The sequence below is a fragment of the Psammomys obesus genome, unplaced genomic scaffold (assembly GCF_907164565.1).
Source record: "Psammomys obesus unplaced genomic scaffold, mPsaObe1.curated_primary_1811, whole genome shotgun sequence".
NCBI classification, from domain to species: Eukaryota; Metazoa; Chordata; class Mammalia; order Rodentia; family Muridae; genus Psammomys; species Psammomys obesus.
In genome coordinates this window covers 16,510,318-16,536,866 of record NW_026591598.1, presented here as the reverse complement: position 1 = coordinate 16,536,866, position 26,549 = coordinate 16,510,318, and the positions used below count along the sequence as shown (strand labels likewise).

The window sequence follows — 26,549 nt, the reverse complement described above, 5'->3', positions numbered from 1 at the left end:
AGGGAGGGAGGGAGGGAGGAAGGAAGGAAGGGTTTGTTTGGGCTCTCAGTTTGAGGGTTCACAGTCCAGAGAAGGCATGTGAGCCAGAGCTTGTGTCAGCTAATTATATTGGCCTAGAGTGAGGGAGGAGGGGGGAGAAAGAAGGAAGACAGAGGAGAGGGGAGAATGCTACCTGTCCCAGTAGCAGGGCCTGGAGTCATGTCCTGTCCTGACTCTCTTGTTCCCACACTATGCTCTTGAGGGGCCCAAGTCACATCCTCTGTCATTTGAGCCACCAGCAAGTGCAGGGATCCAGAGTCCCAGCCATCCATTCCTCTCCAGCTGCCTGTTCCCTTGCTTGACCTACGGCCCACATGGTCACCTTCCTGTGCCACTTCCTCCCCAGCTTCTCAGACACCCTGGAGTGGGGCTAGGAATGGGACAGTAGCGATTTGGCCTCAGCTCCCATGCACACAATCCGACCTCAAAGAGAGACAGTCCCCAGGGTTTACACCCTCCTCTACCACCTTGACACAGGATGGCTTCAAGCAAACCTCGAGAAATGCAGCTTCCTACACCAGAACTGTGAAACTCCATCTGTGCCTGGAATCTCCATGTGAGCTAACATCTGTGCCAGTGTGGGGTCCCCACTGCACTTCTTCCATGGGGTACCAATGTCATCATGGTTCCAGCTGCCCACTTTGCTCAAGGGTAACCCAGAATCCTAGGAAGTTGGTCGGCCCAGGGTCACCCGGGTTGAGGAAATGGGAGCTCCCAACATCTCAGCCATTTAGCTCCTAGGACCAAAATCAGACTTTTCACAGGCCCCAAGCTCTCCTGGATTTGATCTGATAATGCTTTCTATTACAGCCTCTAAATTCCACCTTCTTCTGTTTCCCCCTCAGAGCTACTTGCAAACTTTTACATTCCACGTGGTCTCTTTAAATTAAAAGGTTATGTGTATGAGTGTTTTGTCTGCGTATATGTACCACATAATTCCCTGATGCCCAAGGGCAAAAGAGAGGGACCTGGAGCTACTGAAACGAGCCACTGATGACTGTGAATTGCCATGTGTCTTAGTTTGGGTTTTATTGCCATGAAGAGCCACCATGACCAAGGCAACTCCTATAAAATAAAACATCTAACTGGGGCTGACTTACAGTTTCAGAGGTTTAGTCCATTATCATCATGGCGGGAGGCATGGCGGTGTGCAGGCAGACACGGTGCTGGAGAAGGAGCTGAACTTCGGGCAGCAAGCTTACGTCTCTATGAGCATGTATGAAACCTCAAAGCCTGCCTCCACGGTGATCATACGTCCCTAAGAAGGCCTCACCTCCTCCAACAAGGCCACACCTCCTAATAGTGCCAATTCCCTATGGTCCAAGCACAGGAGTCTATGGGGGGGGGGCATACCTATTCAAACCACCACTCCAGGTGAATGCTGGGAACAGAGCCAGGTCTCCTCAAAGCAACAAGTGCTCTTAACCCATTGCCATCTCTCCAACCTCTCCCCATCACATGCCCTCTTCCCTCCACCCAACTTTACATACATATTAGTGATAGCAAGGGGAACAGACTCGTTGCTGCCATGAACTTCTATTCTAATAGGGGCAAAGGCTATACACAAGGATGGGCATGGTGCATCTGAAAAAGGAAAAAATGCTGGAGGGGAGCCAGGGTCTGGGCTGGTAGTGTAGTTAGTAGCACATTACAGACATGGGCTGAAGAGGAACCACTGGAAGGTGGGGAAAGGGTGGCTCCGCATCCTGTTGACTAGCTGCTGCATGGGAAGATGCAAAGACAACCTTGAGGAGGAGCCAGTGTGGTCACCTTTGCCCAAAGCAGGAGGCCGAGTCTGGATTTTTCCTCTTGTATTTTATTTGCATGTAATCATTCCACTGAAGTATTTTACAATCGAGATGTCATGGTGAGGTCATGCCAGCAGCTTGAAGGTGGGAAAATGGATTTGAGAAGAGTCTGATCCCTGTACTATCCTCAATCTCAGTCCCCAGGAGAGGGGCGCCTCCACACCCCACACTCAGCCATCCCAACTCCTCTCCTTTTTAGGGTCTCAGACAAGATGTCAGGCCCTGTCCCCGGCATTCCTTGAAGGAGCCTTCTTCCCAAACGGTGGCCATTGCTACCCAGACACCTGTCTCAGCACCTCCCAAGCTATTTGGTCCTTGTGTCCTTCCCCCCATTCCAAAAGCTTCTTAGAGTGGGCAGAATTTCTACTTCTCTACCCTCATGACAGGCCTGGAATTGTCAGTCCCTGATGTCGATGAATGAGCACCCTTCCAAGAGAGCGGTATTTCCTTCAAGCCCCAGCAATACCCTTTTATGGCCCCAACGCTCTGCTTCCGGACACAACACTGACTGGGACTCACTCACCCTCTGTAACTTATCCACTTCCAATATAGAAGCTGGCCCCATAGGTGAGAGATTAGGATATCACATAGCAGCCTGGTCCTCCGTGCTGAGTGTCGCCCTGGCCCCCCTCCCACAACAGCTGTTATTAAGATATCTTTCCAGGTTGGAAGCAGTCTCTGAGCTGACAGGACCCTCCAGAAGGTGACGAACTCTTAGCTTAGCCCAGCCACACCGATTTGTCTGCCCCCTCCCTGATGTTCCACACCTCAGATGCCCCCACTCTCTGCCACCCACTATGTCCACTTTCTACACATGCATGGGCTGGGGAAGGAAAGGCTAGGTGGGCTGGGGAAGAACTCAGGGGCCTGGTTCCCAGGCCCTCTGCTGACCCTACTGCCTTTATGTGCTCTGCTTTCTCAATCCAGGCTTTAACCTCTGGTGTTGCTAGATGCTGCTACAGCTCCTGGAACTCTCCCTGGAATTTTCTTAGGCCTAAGTCTGTGTGTGTGTTTTTTAAATCTCTGAACCCCTGCTGCTCAGCTCTGCACATGGCACACAGTATGGGCTCAATACATGTATGTTGGGTGAAGGCAGCCCCATGTGTGTTCTCTACCACTGTACAAAACTAACTGTCTTCCACAATGCCTCCTGGGGAGGGGATAGGGGTAAGTGACCACATTGCCATGGCCTCCGAGTCTGGCCCAAGTGCAGAGAACCTGGCAGTATTAGTGAATAAATACCAGCATCATCTGCTAGGTACCGCTGTGCAGCCAACCACACCCAGGCCTTCCTGTATGAAGCTCATGGCCCTGTGTGCTGCACCTCGGCCTGGGCTCCGCTGGGCTCGTCCATGCTTCCGAAGTCTCTGCTGGGCCCAGTGATCTGCTCATGCTGACCCAGCCTGCTCTCAACATCCAGGAGGTGGAGTCCAGGCTTCTTCCTGGTGGATGTAGGTGTCCTGGACCTGTCCTGGACCTCGGAGGCCAATGCCTGCACTTCAGACCTTCACTTTTGCTCCATTGCTGAGCAGAGTCCCAGATTCAAGGGATGGAAAGGAGACTCCTCCCTATCATGCTAGAGCATGGAAAGCATGTGCCACCACGCAGGGAGGCAAGCATGGTCGCGGCTGTGTCTGCCACCCCCGTTCCTTTGACACCACGGACTTCAGACTCCATCCCTATTGTTTACTAGACTGAAGTCCCACGGGCCCAGAGGCTTCTCAATCGGGGGGCGGGGATTGGGGCACCTTGGACCCACTGTCCCAGATCTGCCCTCCATTTCTCGGTGTCTCTTAACCATGACATCCTTGTGGCAGCGCTGCACACCTGGGTTCTAACTGTGCCCCGCCTCCTGAGACAGGAGGACAGGCTGCTTCCTGCTGGAGGATTTACAGAGGGCAGACCTGGTGAGGCTCTTTCTTGGGGCCGTGCTTTCTAGGACACCTGCTTTGTTTCCAGCCAGATGTGTGTGTGGTTCCCCAGTCAGACATACCCTGACTTGGACTCAGAATATGGGAGAGTTTAGGCTACATCCTGGGGCTCTCCTCTTCCTGGGAAAAGAGTCTGGGACCACCTTTCAACTCCATCCCTCTGTGTCCCTCTGTTTTCTTTTCCTTTTCAAAATTTTTAAACATTTCATTGAGGCAGAATCTCGGGTAGTCCAGGCTAGTCTTGAACTTACCATGTAGTGGAGGCTGCCCCTGAACTCCTTGCCTCTCCGGCCCCCACCTCTCAAATGCTGGAATTATGGGATGCCTCACACTCCTGCTCCCTTGCTTTTTTGCTTCCTAGCACTTCTGTCGGAATGTCTCACTTAATTGCCAGATACCATGCTTGGTCTGTTTCCATTTCTCACCTCCAGTGCCCACACTGAGTGAGAAGACTCCCTGGACAACAGTGCTGAGCTGCAGGAGCCTGAGGGCTGCCGGGAGATGTCAGAGACAGCTTCCCAGAAGGACTAGGACTAGAGCAGGTGCCCAGTGACAGGGGGATGGTGGCCTCCCTAGCACCTGAGTTTGTGCCTGCCGCACTGGGGCCTGCTGAGGAAGAGCTGTTTGAAGGCTTTCTCGTAGGTGTCCAGGTGCTCCTTGAAGCAGTACACAGACTGCCTGTCACACTCACAGGCCTTCTGCCCGCAGAAGCAGCTGCCCCCCAGGGTGCTTCCACCTGCGGAGACACACAGAGTCACTGGGGCTCCCTGCCCCCTCCAAAGCTGGGCTCTAAGGTGGGGGAAGGGCAGGGGTGGGGGTGGACAACAAGAAGGAAAGAAGCAGAAGTGCTTTTTCTTCGCCCGCAGCCCTCCCCCAAGCGCCCTCACACATCCTCTCATGCCACAGTGAGCAGACACCTAGAAGGAGGTAAAGGGGTTGCGGAGGAGGGGCTGCATGTTGCGGGGTGCGTTACTGCACCCAGGCAGCACATTGGCCAAGATGACAGGTAGGACTCAACTTCTTCCCCCCACCCCCATTTCCTATCCAGACACTGACTTGACATAGCAGCTAAGATGACAGGCAGGACTCGCCCCGCCCCACCCCACCCCCTGCCCATCTCCTATCCAGGCAATGGCTTGTCCTGTCTCCAACTGCAGATGTTCGAACTACCCTGACCATTTGTGCCATGGTCACTGAGCCTGACACCTCTACAACCTTAGAAATGGCCCTGACTGACCCCAGTATCTCTCTAGGGGGCCTTCTCTCCTTTCCCTTCCTGTTTCCCATCTGTTGGCAAGTCCCTTGGATGCCCCTGTGTTTAAACCGCTTCATGCTTGGCCCTCTTTTGTCCGTCACCCTGGCCTCTACCCACACTCTTGCCCCTCTCCACACCCCTGTCACCACCACCAGAGGAAATTAACAGGTAGTCTCAAAATGTCACCCAAATCACATTCACACTCCTGTTTAAAGACTTGCTATGGTTTCCTGGTCTCTGCAAAAGAGGTGACAGTCCCTTTTTGGCAGTCCAAGGCCTGCCTGTCACAACATGACTGTGCCAGCCTCCCCTTCCTCACAGAACTGCCACTCTCCCACCCCCAGTCTGCTCCAGGCACAGGGGCCTCTGGGAGTTCAAGTATCACATTCTGCCTTGTCCCAGGGCCTCTGCACATGCTCTTCTCATGAGCCCATCTCTCCAGCATCTCTCAGTGGTGAGATCCATAGGCCATTTGGGTCTTGATGGAATCTGAGGCCTTCAGAGAGGGTTACCCAAGCCACTTGGTCTAAAGCTCCCCCCAACCTCTCCCTCCCAGGTCCTCTTGCTGATTTCATTTGCATACTGACTTGCTGTGCCCTCCTCTGTCCTGTATGAGGCTCCACCAGCGGGGACTCTGGGTTATCATAGCGTCTCCACTGTGCAGAACAGAGGCCGGCCCATGGGAGTCTCAGGATACTGTTGCAGAAAAGCGAATAAAGCCCTGGGGACTTTGGGATCTGGTAGAGACCCATGAGCTGAAGGGCAAGCAGATTGGAGCCTTCTGTTGAGTAGTCCCAGGCCTAATGGTTTGTGTGTGTGTGTGTGTGCACATACATGTGCATGCGTGAGCCTATAACTAGGGTAACTGGAGGCACAGCCCCTTTCTATAAAACTCCCCAGATCTGCTCTCCAAGTGAGGAAGGAGGCTGTTTGTGTTATGCAGCTGGTTAATCTGAGCGTCTCCCTGGAAAAATTGACGTTGACTATAGTCAAAAAATAATCAGCATAATAAGGACCCTTGTAGGATGCTGATCACCTTGGCTGCTGTTCACACGGTGTGTGCCTTGGACCCTTGGCCTCTACATACACAAAAGAAGCAAGGCCCTGTCGTGGACCAGCGAAGGCTATTTCTTTGCTGCCCTCCCTCTCCACAGCCTGCATTACCACTGGAGCTGTTCTCTCACTGCTGTCTGCAGCCTCGATTTCTCAGGGCAGGCACCGCCACCCCATGCCTCAGCTGCCCCTCACCACACACCCTCGGGAAGGTGCCAAGGATGTTCATGCCACTCCTACTCTTCCTTACGCCTGCACCCTTTGGCCCTCTCACATACCCTTCTCCATCTGTGAACGTCTGCCCAGATCCATCAAGTCCCAGCCCCCCTATGGCTCTTCCCACCTCTCAACCCCGCCCTGTCCACAGCATATCTCTGTGCTGCCTCGGCCACAGCTGCCTGAATTCGGGCCTCTGGTGCCCATCCTATGACCCCGGAAGCCAAGTTCTGGACGCAAGTGTGTAACTCACACTTTATGATCTTAGGCAAGATGCTGCTTCTCCCAAAGCTTGTCTCCTCAGCTTTTAAATGGGATAAACACTCGGGCATCGCCTACTGAATGGGAGTCTTCACCCAGTCACTCATTCAAACAGGCATCAAGCTACTGGCACACAACTTGCCTTTGTCTAGAAACTGGGGGTACAGACAGGAGCAAGCACCCATCCAGACTGTATCCAAGAGCAGCACTCCATAAGGATCCTGAGAATGAGTGCCCCTATAATGAATAGGAAGCGTCCCCCACAGGTCCCCAGAAGGTGGTGCTGTCTGGGGGGAAGTAGTGGAAACTTCAGGAAGCTGGAGGGGGTAGATCCCTGGAGGGTGATTTTGGAAGTGCCATTTTTGTCCTGGCCTTTCTCCACGGCCAGGACATCTGCTCGGAGATGAATTCTCTGCCACAGGTTCTCGTCACAATGACCCACATCACCACCGGCCCACAAAGAACAGAGTCAAGGATGATGGACTCAGACCTGCGAAACTGTGAGCCCCAAATCAATCCTTGTGAGCTTTTAAGTCGTTCTCTTGGACCATACCAATGGAAAAACCCGATTAACACAGAAAACCAGCTTGAGGGCTTTTGGAGATGAACTAAATGCATTTTACAACATAAGATGAGCAGGATGCCTTGCGGGCAGAGGCACGGTGTTGCAGGCTGTGAAAAGTCCCTATAGGCCTGTGTTGAAGGTCCGGGTCCTTGGCTGGCAGTGCCATTCCGAAAGTGATGGAGGCTTTAGCTGGGGGCAAGTCTAGCTGAAGGAGAGAGCTCCCTGTCAGCCAAGACTTTGGGGGCTGTGGGTTGCCCTCTGCATGTCTTCTGCTCAGAGACATGGGGCCAACTAATGGCTGAACTCCTAGCAACTGTGAGTCAAGTTAAGTCAAGTGGGAAACGTCCGGTGTTTTGTCACGGCCACTGGTAAAGTAGTGAACACAGTACGGCTCTCAGAGAACGTACATTCCAGCTGGGAGGGAGGGTCCCGGGGAGATGAGTGCTGGGAGAGAAGGGGTGTGTACCAGGCAGTAGAGGCTGGTGTGAAGAATGCACAGAGTGGTGAGAAACGTCTTTACAAACTAGACTTCCAGAAGTTGCCACTTCTGCACCTTCATCTCCCAGGGGCGGAGAGTCCGAGGCCTCCAGAGGCAAATGACATGGGTACAGGTGGCCGGAACTAGTCTCTACCCCGCACAGGCAGGCTCCACCCTACACCCATATGCATGCATGTGTGGGTGCGAGGGGTGTCACTGCACTCATCTTAAAGCCCCTTGTGAACGCCAGGCACTTAGATAAATCTCCTCCTCAGGAGGAGGAGGAGACCTCTGTCAGCCATGTTAGGGCTGTTTTCTCCTTCAAGAAAACTGGCCCTGGGCTCCGTCCAAGACCTTGCTGAGTACTGATCTCTGGGTGGCCTTTCAAGCTGTGGACACCAAGCTCTCTCTCCCCAGCCCTCACCTACCACACCACACCCTCCCTACAGCCCTCCCTGACACTGGTTGCTAGGCAACTCGGGACCAGTTTGGATGCAGGATTTCACAACTGCTGGAGGCATTAACTCTTCCCGGGCAGCCCTTTCATCGGCTTGCTGTGTGGCCTAGGCTGGGCTGGGGTGGGGTGGGAGGCTTAATTCCATAAGGGTGCAGGGGGCAAGTACAGGGCAGACTTCAAAGGAACTGTAATGAAGACAATGAGGGGAGAGTGGGCTGGAGAGATGGCTCAGCGGTTCTGAGCACCTGCTGCTCTTCCGGAGGACCTGGGTTCCGTTTCTAACAGCTGCGTGGCAGCTCACAACCGTCTGGAACTCCAGTTTCAGGGGATCTGTCGCCCCCTTTTGGCTTCTGCCGGCACTGCATGCACATGGTGCACAGACACACATGTAGGCAAAGCACTTCTACACATAAAATTAAAACATAAAATAAACTAAAAGCCAGTCCTGATTGCCCCCCCCCCCCAAAACACACACAAAGTAAAAAAGCATGACTGGGCCAAAGCAGAAATCCCCACTAAACCCATGCAGTGGGCCGGCCTCTCCAGGGTCTCACAAGAGGGGTTATACTTGCCCATCACTCAGCGGTGTGTGTGATTTCACCCCTTTCCAAGGATGGGGAGACTAAGGCTTGGCTGGGAGGGTGAGGCTGAACTGGAATGCTGAGGCCCCATCGCAGGAATGAGTGAAAAAGATCTGGGGTATTGGGCTAGACCAAGGTCATTTCCTGGGCTTCCCCACCAGGACAGAGCATCTCACTGGTTGTCTGAGGCCACGAGACTTGCATGCGGACAACAACCCTCCCCCCAAGTAGATGCCTTCCCTTTAGGCAGGATAGCGGGGAGGCAGAACCACCTGGGCCCAAAGCTCCATCCATCCTTTCCCTGGCTGTGTGAACTTGGACATCCCAATGAACCTCTCTGAGCCTTGACATCCTGTGCAGTCATGGGGAGAAAGGTGCCCACCTCAGAGGTCTCTCCTGGGGAGCCAAGGAGAGGTGCACAGAGCAGTTATCACCAGCTTTACACAGAGGTAGCTGCTGCCCTCACTTCACGGGTGAGAAAACCGAGGGCCTCCAAACCAAGGCATCTCAAGCTGGACAGGAAGTTCCAGAGCCCAGGAAAGGCTCAGCGGGCAAGTCTCCATCGTCCCTGTCCCTCAGCTGGAGAAGCCCTCTGCGGGCCTCAGCCCCCCCACAGCATCAGTGAGGGGCTGTCGGGGATGATCTCCAAGGGCATTTTCTGCTCTGGAGTTTTCCTAAGCTGCTGATCTTGGGAGGACAGGGTCTGGGCCTCCCTCACTCTGCGTCTGGCTTTGGGGTGACAGTGGCAGCAGGTGCTCAGCCAACCAAGGGTGCATGGGAGGCTGTGCTTGCCTGTCAGTCCACAGCAGCGGCAGCAGGCTCGGCAGCAGAACCCAGGCCGTGTAGTTCTAGGACCCCTGGACGACGACATTCTCAAGAGCCTCATTCTCAAGAGCCCTGGGCTGCATGTGGGGACAGGGGCTTGGCCTCAGCCTCAGCAGCAGAGGTTCCCTTTATGTACTAGGGCCCTCTGCCAGCTGTGCAGAGCTGTATATTAGACAGACTGAACCAAACACAATCTTCTATTGTGCTGGTCTGAGCCTCCAGCCTGCCACATTTCCAATCCCATAGTGGATGCCAGGGAGAAATCAGAGTCCTGAGCCTGTGTCTTCCTATATGCTGTACTACAGCTCTGGGCAGGGAACTGGGCACCCAGTGTGGAGTCATACATCCCCTATCCTGGGATATGAGTCCTAAGCTCTCTGACCCTGGAGGAGGCAGGTGGATGCCCAGAAACACAGCTGTGCATACACCTGGGAGGAAGTGGCTCTCTATGCCCTAAGGCCTGACAGAAGTTGAGCTATTCCCTCTGAGAAAAAAGAAGCCACCCACTGGGCTGGGATACAAGGCTGCAACAAAGGCTCATGCCCACAGCCTTCAAGCTTTTTAGGCCAGACTCTCCATCCACGTGCCCACACCCCCAGCCCCATGATACTCCTCTTGGGTGGACATTCTGTGCACCCACCCTTCCACATCCCTCCCTCTTCCCCTCTGGGCAGCGCCCACTCCTAGTGACTTTTCTGTCCCTACCCATCTTGGTCACGGTGCACAGCATGCAGTCACCCTTAACAAATATCTGTTCAACCGAAAGGCTTGTTAACACGTGACAGCAAATGCAAAAAGAACATGGCTGGGGCTGGGTTGATAACTCAGTGGCTGAAGCACTTGGGAGTTCAGACACCTGGACACCCAATGCTGGGAGGTGGCGGTGGCCTGCCTATAATCCCAGCCCTTGAAGGATCCACACAGTGAGCGTGCCACATCCTCGGCCGGCTGAGGGTTTGACTGAGATTCTGCTTCAGTCAATCAACAGGCCCTAACCTCATCCTCAAGCCTCCATCTGCATGTGCCCACAGCAAGCATGCCTATATGAGCCAGGCATAGTGGCGCACACCTTTGATCCCAGCACTTTGCAGGCACAGGCAGGAGGGTCTCTGAGTTCGAGGCCAGCCTGGTCTATAGAGCAAGTTCCAGGATAGCTAGGGCTACCCAGAGAAACCCTGTCTCAACAACAACAACAACAACAACAACAATATGGAATGCTCTCAATATTGGTCCATAATGTACCAATATTTCCTGGTGGGCTGAAAGTCAGTGTTGGGCAGAAGGGACCAGGAGAAACCAAGCAAGGACTCTCCAAGAAGCTCTGACTCTCAGACTACAACCCTACCTCACGCCGCTGTTTTTGTCTCAAAGCGCTTTAGAGTCTTATTCCCTAACACAGGACAACCAGTGGGCCAATAAGGAGGTGGCCATTAAGGACCAACCCAGATGACACTGTTTACCACAGGGAGGACTGACTACTCACAGGCCACAGTCCCATTGACAATGCTGAATTGATAGCTGTGCAAGATGGGCTGGCAGCCATTCTCCTTAAGCTTGTGGTAGCAGCAGTCGTGAGCCCAGCAGCACCTGGTAGTGGGGAGAGGGCAGTGAGGAACTGTGGCTATGTGTGGTGCCCCCGGGGAGTCAGCGAGAGGACACTGGGCGAGACCTGGGAGGGACTTGACCTGTTCCCTTCTTTGGGCAGGAAGTGGCTGGAGTTGGGGAGGTGAGTTACTGATACAGCTGTCCTTTCCTGGATGTCCCCATGTCTAAATGGGCTCTCAGCCCTTGCTGGCCCTGGGCTGATGGTCTGCAGTATTGAATCTACCTTGGCCTCCAACAGGCAAGGTACAGGAGGTGGGCAATGGCAGGATTGGCAGGCAATGGCAGGCAACACAGGCAATGGGTATGTCTGTGTTGCAGGCCGGGCTCTGCTGCTTTCCCAGGGGGGGGGTGGGTGGCCGAGCGGCCCTTCGTCTGGGATCTCTTCTCAGCTGTGGGGTGGGCTGCAGTGGGGATGCTGCCTCCGCATTCATTACGAGGCCAGTGCTTCTCAACCTGCGGGTGGCGACCCCTGTGGAGGTTGCGTATCAGGTTAACCTCCATCTCTGATATTTACGGTAGCAACATCACAGTTCTGAAGTAGCAATGACATAATTTTATGGTTGGGGGTCATCACAACATGAGGAACTGCACTGAAGGGTCACATCATCAAGGTTGAGAATCACTGTGCAGGGCCCGCCTCTAAGGACATGCCAGGAGACATTTCCCTTCTTATTTCTTCAAATGGGAAAAGACACACACTATCGTCTCCCCACTGTGTCCTCCCCAGATTACACTAACTTCCACTCTTTTTTTTTTTTTTTTTCTAGCATCCCACACCACCCCCCCTCAAACCCTCGGAGCTGTCCTGGAAGCCAACTTTGTATGGTGTGACTGCCTCCAGATGGACAACTTTTTCGAACTGGGCCACTTGGCTTCACTTTCCTAAAATATGGAATGAGGTTGGGAGAAGGCAGGGCAGTCTCGCTGGCCCATAATCCTAAAATTGGAGCATCTGAGCAACGATCTCCTTTGCCAGATGAAAGGGAAGAGCTCTGGGCAGGACCGACTGTAACACTGGGGCCTTTGATTGAGCCTATCAGGTTGGGGTTTAGGGTGTATTTCAGTGGTATGGCTGTCCAGCAGGGACAGGGTTCTAAGTTTTAACTGTACGTGGTGGTGGCCTAGGATGTGAACACTTGGGAGGCTGAGGCAGGAGGATCCAGAGTTCAAGTCCAACCTAGACTATGGAGTAAGTTAGAGGCCAATGTGAGTTAGGAGTAAGACCCTGTCTCAAGATGGTAACAGCATACAAGCTACTCCACAGAGCCCTGGGCAGTGTAGAGGGTCACACAGGGGGAGGTGGCTCAGTTCTGGCTTCCTCGAGGCTGGCCCTGCAACTCCTTTCAGTCCCATGCTGCCTTGTAATTGCTTCTTCAGGACTTCTAATCCCCTCTTCCCTGGCTGTAAGCCTGGGCTTCAGTGCAAATGCAATAGGGGGCTAGTCCAGACCTTCCACCTCACCTGTCTGTGGCGTCCACAGGGATCCCTCTGCCCCCAAGCCCACAGTAGCAGCCGTAGCCATAATAGGAGAAGAAGGCGCTGCGCCCGGTGACATGTTTGACCATCCTCTGGAACTGCCAGAAGCTGCTGAGGGTGGAGGTTGTCCCTGCCAAGGAGAAAACAACCAACAAGAAGAGCCTGAGGGCCCAGAGGCCTACCAGAGTGCTGGCAGTTAGGCCAGAGTCCTCCCTGGAGGCATCAGCTTTCTTCACAGGCAAGCGCAACTCCATTACCCAGAAAGTCTTGCTAACCAGGATGGGGCCCAGGCTCCCCAGCACTCTTTCGGATGAGCTATGTCCTCAGTCCTGCATTTGATTTTTTAATTACAAGCTTATATTTGGTTTGCAATAGAAATATAGCAAAAGCAGAAACTCAAAGAAGGAAAATAATCAAGCTTGCTCCCGCCTCAGTTCTGAGTTAGCTGCCTTGACCTGAACTCTCAGTCCTCCTCCCACCACTTCCCAAGTGCCAAGATTACAGGCATGTGCCACCACACTTGGCATGATTTGAAAACTGAAAAGCTCACTAGCAACTTGGGGAAAGAGAGAGACCTAAATTTTGGTATATCTGACTTACAGAACCCCAAGTTACTGTGGCACTTCTGAAGCCAGTAGGAAACTGGTTTTGGACAAACAGCTAACCTAGGCACTCAACTGAGGTTTTGTTTGTTTGCTTTTGTCTGCTTGTTTTGAAAAGACCTCAGATGGCTCCCTGGAAGCCCTTCACTCTGCAGTGGCTCAATTTTACTGAGTGATCCACTAGCCATCACCAGGATGCCTTCCCTGAAAGAATTACTCTAGCTTGCTAGAATCATGCCTACCTGTTTGCACTGCAATACACATAGCTTTAAATAAAGGCAACAAGAAAGCCTCCCAAGCCGGAGCTGCTGACACCACAGCCGAATGTCATTTTCCAGTGTGTGGCCGGCGTCCCTGGATTCCCAGGCATTCTTCTGCGGGCCTGGCATTGTGATCAGCCCCAGCAGAGAGCAGAACCAGGACCTGGGTATCCTCCCTTCACCCAGTGCTACCCAGGAGGGACCACCCCTGTGACATAGCCATAAAGACGGCCCCCTCCACTCTCCCAGGTGGCTTCACTTACAGCAGAAAATGAAGACAATGAAAACAGCAATGCCCTTCATTCCTGAAGAGACCAGGAGGTCCAGGGTGCCAGGGTCCCACCTTCATCTGCCAGTTCAGCTCCTGTTTGGGGAGGGAGTAAGGGAAGAGGCCATTTGGGTACAAACTGCCAATACAGTGCAGGCCTTTGGGTCCCCTAAGCACAGGCTCCAAGAGACCTTTGCCAGAACTAATGATGTCTGAATAGGACCCCTTCCTGACACTTTGGCCCAGATGTAAAACGTAAGAAGGGCTCAACTGTTTGAAAATGGCAAGTGCTAAGGGGGTCTTTCTCTGGCAATACTTTCACTCTGCCTTTTTTCCCCCTCTTTGGAGGAGTCGGCAGGTCCTGGGTTCCCAGGTTAAAATGACATATATGGTTTCCATCATGGAAGCGTGGTTCAGGAAAACTGGGTTTATTAGCATCCTCTGCCATTTGCATGTTTCTCCTTTGATCTCCTGGTACCAGAGCTGCAAGCTCACCCCCCCCCACTCACTGACCGAAGCTTGGTTTCTCTTGCTGGCACCTGAGAGCAAAACCTCTGTGAATAATGCCAAAGCTCAAAGTCATTACATGGAGAGACCCTCACATCAGCTTCAGAATTTCTCTATCTCCACTTAGGAGATGGGATAAGGCTGGGAATGTGGCTCAGCTCAAGTGCTTGCCTAGTACCCCAAGGCCCTGGATTCCACAGCCTGTGATCCATGGGATCCTATCTAAAAAACAAACAAACAAACAAACAACAACAAAAACAGATGGCTGGCTGGCTGGCTCGATGGCTCGAAATAACAGGCACATAGAGAATGAAAAAAAAAAAAATCTTAAAGATGACCACTCCCATGGACCTGTGGTGGGACCAGCTGGAATAAGATGTTCATGACTAAAACCAAAATCACACGATGCTGTGTTCACACTGAAGTGTAACGAGGAGACTCTGGAAGACACGCTTCCATGGAGCAATGGAGGAGAGTGTGGGCATCTGGCCCTCCACTGAGCGGCCCCACCGTCAGCACACAGCCTGCTTGTGGTTCAAGTGTTCTCCACAGCCTCATGACACATCAGGCTACATGTGACTGCCTAGGTCATGGCAAAGAGAAAAATAGCTGATCGGAACCTTAGGAATTTGGCAGGTCCAAAGGTTTTTTTATTTTTATTTTTTTACTCTGTGGTGAACTTTTCCAGGAAAACTTCAAAATGTCAGTCCCATGGCAAGAGCTCTGGGAGAGCTCACCTGGTGTCCCAGCCACTTTACCTTTTTTTTTGGGGGGGGGGGCAACGTTGTTGGATGCTGAGAGGCTGGGGCCCCCTGACCAGGCTGGCCCTGGCCAATTATCATTTCAACAGCTGTACAAGTTTTTCTAATTACGTTCTGTTTCCGTGGGAACCTGACAAAACCATGTCCAGGTTTGGGATACAAAAAACGGATGCGTGTCTTTTGAACCAGCAGGTGATGCTACTTCAGATATAAAGGAGCCTGGGGTGCGTTCCTGGTAATGAAATCCGACTGAAGTCCCAACTGTGTGCTCAGCTAATGAGAAGATCCCAAGGAAGGTCTGAAGGCTTCGGAGCTGACTACAGATAAACAGAGGCTAGGCACAGACCAAGAGCCCAACAGCACTGCACCCAAGCACAGCTGCTGACTTTGGCATTGTGCAGGAGGCAGCGACAGCAGGCAGCAATGAACTCTGAGTCAATGTCAAAGAGAGTTGGAGCTGTCCCAATGTTTCCTGTCAATGGACCCAAGCTCCAGGACCCCGAGCTTCCTGTCTGTGAAGTGGAGTCAGTCGCCTTTGTCTTCTGTGGCACCAGCAAGATTCTAGAGGCTCCTGGTGTGAAAGCACTTGGTCAATATGGGGCCAAGGTGAGTGACAGTTTGGTATATTCCTCTTAACAAGACAGGAAGTGTCAAGACTCATTTGGATATGTTCCAGTGACATGCAGGAAACAATGGAACACTGCATTGGCCCCATTTTATTATCCAGAAACTTCTTTGTTGACAGTCTCTGGAGAAGCTGATTTCTAAGGAGCCATTATGCATAGCCATGCAGCCTGATGGCCTTGTTACTAGATTATGTACTTTCTTCTTAAATGTTACCTGCGCTCTCAATCTAGGGGCCTAGCAAAGTCAACACTGGCTACACACTCTGAAATCTAGAAATCACTAGTTCAAAAAGAGTCAGACTCTCTGGGAACAAGGTGAGAGGTCACGACTAAACCACCTGCCTTCAGCCAGCCCCAAGGGAGGCCATTTCCAGCCCAAGCTTGTTAGCCTTAGGGTGCCAACTAGTGGCTTGTGGGTCTTTCATTAGAGTCAGCGTCACCACTGTCATCATCAGTTTCTCATTTGCTGGGCATCTACCCCAAACAGGCATTGTGTGGACTAAGGGTGGGATTGACAGTCCCCTGGGCAACTTACCACCTACAGGAGTGTGTCAGGGTAAGATGAAAACAAAGTACTTCCATGGGCCAGGCATCATGCTAAGACCTTTAATGGATTATCTAATTCATTCTCATAGCCATCAGTCTTAAAATGTCGATAGATGTGCAAACTCGTCGAAGAATTTAATTACATGGCCAAGGTGTCCCCATGGGTGGAACAAAGACTGAAACAGATGCTTAAATGCCAGCGTCCGTGCCTACGAGTCCTGTGGCCAGCTTAGCAGGGAGGTTCTGATGAAGTGGCACTCAGGAGTCTAAGAGTGGAGGTGGTCCATAGTGGGCTTTGGGACCAGCTGGTTAAAAGCTCCAAAATGGCTCCCTGAACACAGTTGTCTTTAAAGAAGCCCAATGAATGGTGTCTCTGTGTAACAGATTTACAGATACCCAAGGAGCTGACCTGGGAAAGGTACATGGTGCCATTTTTGGGCATCACAGACCAGAAGGAACCTAAAATAGAGCACTGAGGGCACCAGGGGACATAGTTGCTCAGGAAAGGCCTTCACAGGCCAGGTGACTTTTAAGACAAGGGCCTTGAAGGATCAAACAGTTTGGATTCACCTTGGAGAGGGAGAAGGTGGGACAGATGTGAACCAGGACAGTGGAGATGCAAACGCCAAGGGCCCATTTGGAGAAGAAGCTGGCTAGAGCCCAGGAGAGAGCTGGGGAGCAGAGGCATGGTTCAAAGGAAGGTGAGTCCACGAACAAGCAGACAGGAGAGTAGCCTCCAGCCATTTCCTGAGGATCTAGTGAGAGTGTGTGAATGTTCAGCGAGGGCATCGGGGGAACATGCTTTGAAGACACTCTCCGTGGTACAGGTCAGGAGATAAAGGCAGGGACTAGCTGGCTGCCTCTTCTTCCCCCTGCAGGGGGTGGGGGAGGGAGCTGCACCACACCATGCCAGAGAACAAAGACTCGTGGCTCTGCTGAACATGAAATGGACCACAGGCATAACCAGCCTTCCGCCATGCTCCAGCGAGGGCACACACGCCACTCTCACACAGTGGGGGAGCAAGGATTGAAACTGATTCGATTCTCAAAGGATTGCATAATTCTTAGGTGGTGCTAAAATAGCTGATGAAGGATCTACTTTAATCTTTTCTGAGTGGGCGCCGAAGGGCTGAAGAGCATCGCCTGGAGACTTCTGACAGAATCATTAACAAGATGTAAGCCAGCAGCAACACTGCAACGCAAAACAGCCAGCTTCTAAAAGTACCAGCCAGACCTTCCTGGGGCCATGGATGCCTCCTGGCTATCCAGAGACAGAATTTCCAGCCTAGCCAGGCCCCCATCCAAGGCCAGGTGCTCTCACAGGGTCAGCAGCTTCTTCTCTTGAGATGGGCTAGTACCCCATCACTGAAATGAACCCCTTCATGCCAGCTCCCAAAGAATATGCCATTGGTACCAAACACATCCTAGGTGATCACATCCAGCCCATGCCTGCGCTCCTACCTTTGGCTCAAACTATACTGAGAACAGTATTATTTATAACTGTACCACTGAACAGTGTGTCTTTCTGACCCAACTGTGATGTGCTGACAGGAGTTTAAAGCTGTGCTCAATATCAGAACCCCATCCTTACACACTCAGGACAAGGCAGGTAACAAATATGGGGTCATAATGTTAGGTAACGAATCTGTGGTTTAGTTGTCTTTTAGTAACTTCTATGGCCTCAATCACTATATTATTCTAAGGGTCGAGAGCAGAGCCCAACTGGGACTCCTTTGGAAGCAATGTTTGTTTTCTGAGACAAGATCTATGCAGTCCCGACTGTCTTAGAACTCACTCTGTAGACAAGGCTGGCCTCAAACTCAGAGATCCACCTGTCTCTGCCTCCCAACTGCTGGGATTAAAAAGAGTCTGCCACCACTGCCTACCTTTAATGCCATCTTAATGCCAGCTTGGAAGAAAGACTTCATTAGATGGAACAAAGACAGGGAGAAATTAGGTGAATGAAGGGACAAGAGAGGCTGAGAAAGAATCTTCAAGCCAAGGGTTCAACAGAAGCAAAGGTGCTGAGTAGGAGGTTTTTGGAGGAAAGATACGGTTTGGAATAGCCATTGGAGAGGGCAGAAACCTGAGGAGAGCCAACAGAAGGCTGGCCAGGGAGGGCTAGGGGGGTCTGATGGATGCTAGGGACAACATGTGTCCTTACATCCAGGTGTGTGACTTGCCATGTTTACCTTCACTGCTTGGTGTGGGTAGACACATTCCAGCTACGGCTCCATCGCACAGCTGGGATGACAGTAAGGCCAGGAGGACTCTTACCAACTGAAGGGTTGAAGTAGTGGAGAGAAAGCTGCCGGGCTGTGGGTCTCCAAATTTCAAAGCTTTTGGAAAACACGGCGAAGTGGCTGGAGCTGCTGCTGACCGTATCGTCGTTAGACTTAGAGGGTGGCCCCGAGCGGGAGTGTGACCTCTCTTACTCCCCCATGACAATATAACCTTGAAAAAAAAAAGGGCACTCGGATTCTAAGGGTCTCAGGAATGAGTCCCACGGGCAGGGTCAGGCCTCAAGGGTAGACAGGGTTTTGATGCTGGTCCTCAACCCCCACTCCAAGGCAGGGCTCCCTGTCCCCTGAACGCACCCTTCCCAGGAGAGAGAGTCAGGCCAGGTCAGGAAGAGAAGAGGAGGTGGCAGGGGCCCAGGCCCAGAGTCCTGTGGCCTCCATTGAGCAGGGCCACAGGCTAGTCCTGCGCCTGGAACCCGCCCTCCGTGCCCAGGTTTGTCCAAACCAGCTTGCGGTGGGCCGGTGCAGGCCAGGCAGGTTCCGGTCCCACCGGAAGCACGTGGCCCCCACCTCTCGGCGGTTGCCAGGGAGACGGGGCTGTTTACCAGCTGGTCGCAGCCAGGCACAGGAGGCGGATGGACCTGAGCTGCGAGGTGAGAGGCCCACTGTGGGTCCCCAGAAACTGAGAGCCAGACCTTTCGAGCGGCCTTTTCCCAGGGGCAGACCCAACCTGGCCGGAGCCTGAGCCTGCAGCAGCCAAGGGGCCTCCTGGGAGGGGCACATACAAACCATTCCCTGGACTCGGATCCGATCCGAAGAGAGACAGGGAGTCTGGGTCCTGTGCAGGCGCAGGAGCTGCAGGGAGCCTCCACAGCTCCACAGCTCCACAGCTCCGTGCCCTTTCATCAAGCCTGCCCTTACTCACATTCCAGCCTTCCGTGCCGTTCCCCGACACTCCTCCTTCCGCACTTTAAGTTTTGCTTCCAGGCCTGCCAGACCGAGGAAATAATAGAGGCCTCTCCCCCACCCTCTCACCTGCCCTTCTATTCTGGAATCAACCCCAGTTCCCTCCGCAAAGCCTAGCTCACTTGGTGGCTTGTGGTTTCCCGCATTCTAATCTCTGGTTGAGGGTAGCACCGGGAACGGTGTCATTCCTCTCTGTCCATCCCCCGGGGTTGGTTTTTTTAAGTAGTTTAATTTTGTAAGCCAAGCTGGGGACTAGAGAATGGCGGCAGGGGGGTGGTAGTAACTGATAAACAATTTTAAAAGACCAATGCATGTGTGTGTGTCCCGGTAGATGCAAGCAGATGGTTCGTAGGTGGTTACATTTTACTGCTCTCGCTGTAGGTTTAGATTTGGGCTGTGAAGTACCGCAGTCTGACCCCATGATGGCTTGTGGGCACCATTGGAAAACAACGGGAATCTTGCTTTAATTTCTACCCAGTGCCCCTTCCTTCCTGTTCGTGTGGTGATAATCCTAAGGAATGGGTACCTGCCCTTCTGGCACCATCTTAGAGCTGGTGCCCAGTGTTTTGTTTCCTGCTTCCTAGCAGACCTCTGCCTCCTAGCTATTGTGTTGAAGTAAACAGGCCACTTGCCTCTTGTGCTGGCAGCTTGATGGATGCCCACGCCTAGATCTTGTCAAATCACTTTGTGGTTGAGTGTCTGCCAGGCTCAGAGGTGGTGAAATGAGCCAAGCAGGGATTATGCTGTCGCAGAAGCCTGGACTGAGGGCACAGGCAGAGCTTGAGACCCAGGGTGTGACTACAGAGGCGCCATGAGTGCGCTTCTCCCTCCAAACACCTGTTTCCCGAAGCATCCTGGCCCTGTTCTGGGTGGGGATGGGAGCTGGTGTTCCCTCCGTGTAACAGATGGTCTCTACCCTGGGGAGGAGGCAGGCGGGTTATAAAAGCAGGTTGGATGTGACGGTTTTACCTGAAGGAGGTGTTAGTCTCTAAATAGCCATGAGTGGGCTCATGAGAATTAGTCATAATTGAGGTTCTTCTCTTGAGATAGCTTGCAGTCATGTTATCTTATGACCAGGGTTTCTTGAATATGACACCCCCTGAACATGGCTAATTATACAGAGTACCAAAAGGTATAGCAACTACACGCACACACTCAAGTTTGACTGTTAAAAATAACCCAGCATAGAGAGCGCCTGCCAGAACACATGACTTTCCTCATCAAAGTTGTTAGGGAGAGGTTTCTAAGTTACCAAACTTCCTGACAGTCCAACCTTCCCCAGGCATGTGTGGGTGTTGGAAGCCAAGCTTGTGATAATTCTGTAGAAGCTGTGGCAAATTAATAGCCATTCCCAAGTGAGGAGGGCAGAAGCTCAGCTGGGAGCGCATCTTCAGCTCAGCCGGACGGCTACGGCTTTCTGCTGCCACTCGGAACAAGAAACTCATGGGACGAAATAGTCTTCCTAGTTGATCAGAACAAGGCAGGTGTTTCTGGTGCCAAAACTGCTCAGGAAGAAGTTTCTGAACTTCTGCCCGCAGCCAGATTGAGCATGGAGAATGGAAGAGGGGAGTGGAGGGGGGTTTGGGTTGTGGATAGAGTGGGATGGCCCCCGAGCCAGAGGACTAGAGTTTGTGTCCCCGCACCCCACGTGAATGCCTGGTGGGTGTGTTAACTCACCTGTAATTCCAGCCCTGGAAGGCAGAGACAGGCTTCCCATAGCAATCTTGCAAGGGTAGCCAGATGCATGAGCTTGGGTTTGACTGAGAGATCCTGCCTCAGTAAATAAGGCATAAGGGCAATGGAGGGTGATTGCCAGCGACATCAACCTTGGGCCTTCCTATGCGCAGGTTTACCTGACTACACATGTGCCCACAAATGTACAAGACACATACACAAACATCACAAACGGAAAAAGGAGTGACTTATGAACGGGAAGGGAACTTTGTCTGAGATTTTGAACAGCGGGAATACATAGAGGTAATATATTTTGGCTCCTTGTGGTTTGGCTCCTGGTGGTCTGGCAAGGACGAGAACGCGCCTAGAGCAGCAGGGGTCACACAAAAGCCCACACACTTGGACTAGCGCTGTTGAGGACTGAGTGACGGAGGAGCCTGGAGGAAGTAAATTCTGAGGTGAGTGAAAGTGTGCAGTTGGGAGGAAATGATCAACCCAAGAAGCATAGTTTTGAGGCAACCGCGTGGGGGGAAGCTCTCTGACGTCAGCCTCCTGACTATTCTTTGCAGTGGACAGGGTAGATTTGGAGGCCTGGATTTCCCAGCTGTTTAGCACTGAGGAGAGCCATAGCCAACACCTTAGGGAAATTCTCTAAAGCAGGTAAGTGAATCCATGGGTCTCACATGTCCCAGGCTGGTTACAAATGTGGCCTGACAGGATTGTAGATAATGTCATATTGCAGTGTCAAAAGCTGAACACTCCTGTTGATGAGCAACAGGTACAGCGTTGACCTAGAATGGGCACACAAGACAGGCATACAACCAACATGGAGTCATACCCATCCATTTGGTTCTGCCCAGGACTATCTGGCGCAGGCAGAGCTGCCTGGGGTCTACAGACAGTACAGACTGAAAAGTCAAAACAGCCACTCTGTAGGTCTTTATATGTAGGCTTGCCAAACCCTTCTCCAGAACCTGAGCATCCCTCGTGAATTCTAGCTGGTGATAAGGGCAGCTAGAATTCCTCCCACCACTGACCAAAGCTACGTAGCTGCCACTGACCAAACCAGGGAGCCACATTCCGTGTGATTTGTGCGGAGCAAGATAAGGATGAAAACAAAGTAACTGGCAAAATGTGGGCAGTGAGGGAAGGAGGGCAGAGGAAGGCCTGTGGCAGAGGGAGAGTGGGAATTCCAGAGAGTGGCCTATCCATAGTGAAGGATGCCAAGGCAGACAGGGTCCCTTGTCTGGAGAAGTGACCCTGTCGTGGGGAATCAAGCCTGGTTGCCCTGCAGAGTGTCTTAAAAGGGTTATTCTCCCCTCTTTGAGCAAAGGTGTCTGCCCCAACACTGCCACCTCTTCGTCTGAGGTCTATGTAGGCCACTCCCTGAGGGAGCTTCCCATCCTGGGAGCCAGTGAGGGCTCTGGAGCTCAGTATTGTCCTGGGGGCACTTTTTTAGCTTGGGCCCAATCAAATTTCACAAGAGCATAGTGCGCTCTGTTGAGTGTGTGGCCAGGCCGGTTTGGCCCCAGCCTAGCAGACAGAACAAACAAATGCATCTGTGGAAAAAGTCGTCCGACCCCAGCTCTGGCCTGTCACATGGCTCGTTCCTTCTCAGGGTGGTCTTTCTGCAAGAATTAGTCATTCTGTGTCATGCCTTCTTTTCTTCATAGCGCTTATCACTCCTTGAGAATATCTGCAGACCCGTGGCTTTCACCCGTTTCTCTTCCCACCTTAAGAATCCAAGTTCCCAGGACTTTGGTTCACTGATGGGTTCCAAGTACCTGTAATGAGTGAGTGAGTCCCAGCTGCTCCTCCACGCCAGAAACCCAGAGACAGGTCCCATTCCCTGGCCCTTTGGTGCTTACTCTCCCAGTGAATGGCAGAAGAGTGAGTCCCAGTGTCTCAGGAAGTTTAACCCATGGCCTTCCCTCTCTCTGCCTGCTCCCATAGGGGTCCTGAGAAGCAATGGCCACAGAAGCCCCTGTGAAGCTAGCAGCACTCAAACGCAGCACTGCGGCCGGCACCTCAGCTGACAGCTTTGTCTGGCAGCCCAGCTCACTCAGGATGCACGTCATCAGGCCCAAGTCTGCCAAGGGCCGGAAGCGGACGAATCTGCACAGACCACAAGGCATGGGAGATGGCTCTCCTCGAGTACTGTCCTCTTCGCCTCCGCCACGCTCCTCTGGGTCGCCAAGCAGCCAGAAGCCAGGAGCCTCTGCAGCTGCCTCTCTGTCTCAGGGAGCCCCTGATGAGATGCCAGAGCTGCTGCAGCAGGCACCCATCGGGACCGCCTCGTCTCTCAATAGGTACCCAGTCCTCCCGTCCATCAACAGAAGGAACCTGGAGGAGGGGGCTGTGGACACAGTGGCCAGCAAGGCCAGTTCTCTGCAGCTGGGCAACGTCCAGGCCCTTTACCAAGAGGAGGCCTGCACCACTCTAAAGTCAAGCCAGAAAGACTCCAGAGCCCAAGTCTGTGCCTTAGAGAAGAAATTCATCACCCGAACCAAGAGGCAGAGTTCCGCCAGGGCCTCAAACTTGGAGGAACCATCAGACCAAGAGCCAAGACTGCTGCTGGCTGTCAGGTCACCCTCAGGCCAAAGGTTTGTGCGCTACTTCAGGCCCAGCGATGACCTACAGACTGTCCTCACGGTGGCTGAGCAGAAAAACAAAGCCACCTACCAAAACTGCAGCATCGAAACGATGGATGTGCCCAGGAGACGTTTCTCTGACCTCACCAAGTCCCTACAGGAGTGTGGCATCCTCCATAAGTCTGTGCTGGGCATCTCCCAGGAAGAGGGGGAAGGGTTGCCCTGAGTCCCCAGCACTAGGCTGGGGCCCCAGGTCTTTGAGCAAAGAGCATGTTGGGCGGGCTGAAGCCTCCAACACAGCCTGGTTTCAAGTGCCACATGAGCCCAGTGCAGCTAAGACCCTAGGGCCTTGTCTGTATAGCATGTCTTTGGAGGCATGGACTCATCTGCAAACTGGCTGAGCCCCCTGGGAAACTCCTCTCTAGCCCCACATTCTTTCTGGCCACCACAGGGAAGTTCTACAGCTTTTCCTAGACATGGCTGCGGCCAAGACTTTTCTCTTCCACAGCTGCCTCCTTCCAGAACTGGTTCTTCCTGGAGCACCGGCTGCCGGCACAGTGAACTCTGGGTCTCTGAAAGCCAACACCTTGCCTTTCTGGGATAAACTCTTCCCAGAGAGGATTCTAGTCTAGTAAATAACCAGGGTTTGGGAATTATGGCGCTGACATTGGCATTTCTTGCAACATCGTAAGGAAGAGGCTGATGATCCTGTGTTTGGAAGCAGCCTTTCTTCTGAGCTGCAGGAGCAGATATCCCTGGGGAGGCTTGCTGGTGTAAGGTGACAGCAGAAGGGAGAACTGTCTTCTGTTGTCACAAGTCCCCCACCACACCCACATTACTGAAACGTCTTAGAACTAGCCAGGATAAATTGCCTCTATGGTCATGGACAAGCCAGGGCTACTTCTGAACGGTCTGACAAATAGTGCTTCTTGGTAGAGCCTGTCTATGGGCAGAATTCTTCCAACAATGAAGTATAATGTGCAGTCCTCTCTTGTTTTTAAGATACACACTGCTACACATCTGTACAAGTTTGCACTGACAGCCCCTTGGCCTACCTGGGCATAGGTAAATTGTTTTATTTTCCTGGTCTCAGTGTCTCACCCAAGTCAAACATGGAAGGTCTTTGGTCCAACATCAATGCATCCTGGTCCTCCATAGGAGAAGGAAGGTGGCTCTTTCCTGTGCTCCTGTTGAGACCATGCTGAGCAGCTACCTGTCTGGTGTGGAGTGCCCCTGTATGCCTTAGCCAGAGCTGTCGAAAGCATTGTAGAGTCTTGTTTTTCCTGGAGACACAGATCATTTGCCAAAGTTCTCTTGTATTGCAGGTTCAGCCAGACACCCACAACTCATCTGCATCTCTTTACGGCCAAATCCCCAGTTGGAGTCAGGAACACTGAGATGTCCTGGGCACCTTGTCCCCCTCAGAGCACAAGAGCCACATGGCCTGGGTACTGACTGGCACATGCCACCACACCCTTAGTTCACAGACAAGGTGCCATGGAGGAGCTCCCAGAGCATCCCCAAGTGTTGCTATTGCTACCTCAGCAGCAGGGGCACCCTGTGCACGGACAGCAGGTACAGGTGTCCCTCCTAGCACAGTGCCCCTTGGTGAAAGCAACAGTTACTCTGGATGGGCTCCTCCTACCCCAGCCACCTCCCACGCCACACCTCTAGTCTAGGGGATTGCTGAACACTTGCAAGCTTTTCCATCCTGCCTAGGTTAGTGGTTCCCTCGATGGGAAAGGTCAGCTGGGACTGGCCTTGATGTGGGCAGGCCCATGCAGCTGGCCCCCTCCTCTGGTCAGTGACCGTGGCAGAAGGTGTTGGTGGCTTGAGTTTGGGTCCCATCCCCCAGTACATGTATTCTGCTTCCCACCGAGCGCTCAGTTCTGCCCCTGATCTAGGAGCCTATAAAAATCACACCTACTCTTTGGTAAGAATAAAATCCCACCCACCTGCAGCTTGGTGATTCCAAGCTGTAGAATGCTCCAGTGAGAAATGTAACATGCTTGATGAAGAGAGAAAACTGCATTTAGGGTTTTGCTGCTGCTATTTGCCTTAGAATTTGGGGGTGATGGGGGAAAAGGGGGAAACATGAAATATAGGAATATTTTAGGAGACAGGCTTAAAGCTAGATTTGAGCCATCATAATAATCTCCTTTTTTTTCTTTTTGAATAAAAGATAATGATATGAACAATAAAAGCTGATTTGTGTGAAACACTGTGTGGAGGAGTCCGTCTCATGTTTTGGCCCAAGACTTGAGCCACCAGACAGGAGTGCACAGAGTGGCACGTGAATCTCATCTTCAGGTGTCGCCCTGGAAAATCACCTATCCTGCCTTTGCAGCCGAGGCTCCCCCTCACACACTCAGACTCCCACCACGGACGCCGGGAAGAGTCCCCTCAGAAACCCCTGTGGCATCAGGGGCACTCTGGTCCAATGGGCCCTGCTGGGTCAGAACATTCATCTTCATGGCCTTTGGTAGGCTGTCCTTACCCGGTTTGTGGTCCCACACCGTAGTCATTCACCAGACCAACAATCAACTGAGGGATCTCTCCGGGGACAGAGTCATGGTTGTCATGAGTAACCCCCAAAAGACTGTAAGCAAGAGAATTCAAACCCACAACTGGATGCTCGACCCAACTCCCCTGAGTCGGTGGCTCAGTGTGTCTGTGAAAGGCCCAGAGTTGGGGGAAGGGTCACACTTCGTCCCGCTGTGTCTTCTTCCTCCCGCTTCCAAACACATCATCTCCACATTTCCAGTGGCGCTATTGGGAAGATTGCTCATTGTGGGGACATGGACTTAGCCAAGGACAAAGCTTTGCAAGTGATTCCAGCATATTGTCCGACAAAGCCAATAGGTTCATCAGTATGGGCAGCAGCAGGAACAGCGGGAGAAGAAAGTGACTCAACACCTACCTCATAGCCAAAAAATTTACACTAACAGATGGCAGGTG

At 52.6% G+C, this 26,549-nt stretch overlaps 2 protein-coding genes across 5 annotated transcripts in view; one reads left to right on the top strand and one right to left on the bottom strand.

Moving 5' to 3' along the window:
- The window catches only part of Pla2g2c (phospholipase A2 group IIC), a 21,045-nt gene extending 2,166 nt beyond the window's left edge, over positions 1 to 18,879 (bottom strand). Inside the window, exons 1-6 of one of the 3 annotated variants that reach the window (XM_055611156.1) lie at positions 18,718 to 18,879; positions 18,313 to 18,574; positions 13,676 to 13,776; positions 12,536 to 12,680; positions 10,953 to 11,056; positions 1,850 to 4,514 (exon numbers count right to left, since the gene is read on the bottom strand). In XM_055611156.1, coding sequence (XP_055467131.1) covers positions 4,351 to 4,514; positions 10,953 to 11,056; positions 12,536 to 12,680; positions 13,676 to 13,715 — 453 coding nt within the window. In that variant the 5' untranslated portion in view covers positions 13,716 to 13,776; positions 18,313 to 18,574; positions 18,718 to 18,879 and the 3' untranslated portion in view covers positions 1,850 to 4,350. Of the gene's footprint in view, positions 1 to 1,849; positions 4,515 to 10,952; positions 11,057 to 12,535; positions 12,681 to 13,675; positions 13,777 to 18,312; positions 18,575 to 18,717 lie in introns of those variants that run through there. The other 2 variants (XM_055611155.1, XM_055611157.1) reach the window with 2 other exon arrangements.
- Positions 18,880 to 18,968: 89 nt separating this feature from the next.
- Positions 18,969 to 25,801, top strand: Ubxn10 (UBX domain protein 10). 2 transcript variants are annotated; one of them, XM_055611241.1, is made up of 2 exons: positions 18,969 to 19,013; positions 22,954 to 25,801. In XM_055611241.1, exon 2 carries the CDS (start codon positions 22,969 to 22,971, stop codon positions 23,815 to 23,817), a length of 849 nt encoding a protein of 282 aa, XP_055467216.1. In that variant the 5' UTR covers positions 18,969 to 19,013; positions 22,954 to 22,968; the 3' UTR covers positions 23,818 to 25,801. The 2 variants fall into 2 exon arrangements, with proteins under 2 accessions (XP_055467216.1, XP_055467217.1); XM_055611242.1 differs by lacking the exon at positions 18,969 to 19,013 and adding an exon at positions 21,405 to 21,458.
- Positions 25,802 to 26,549: the final 748 nt, after the last annotated feature.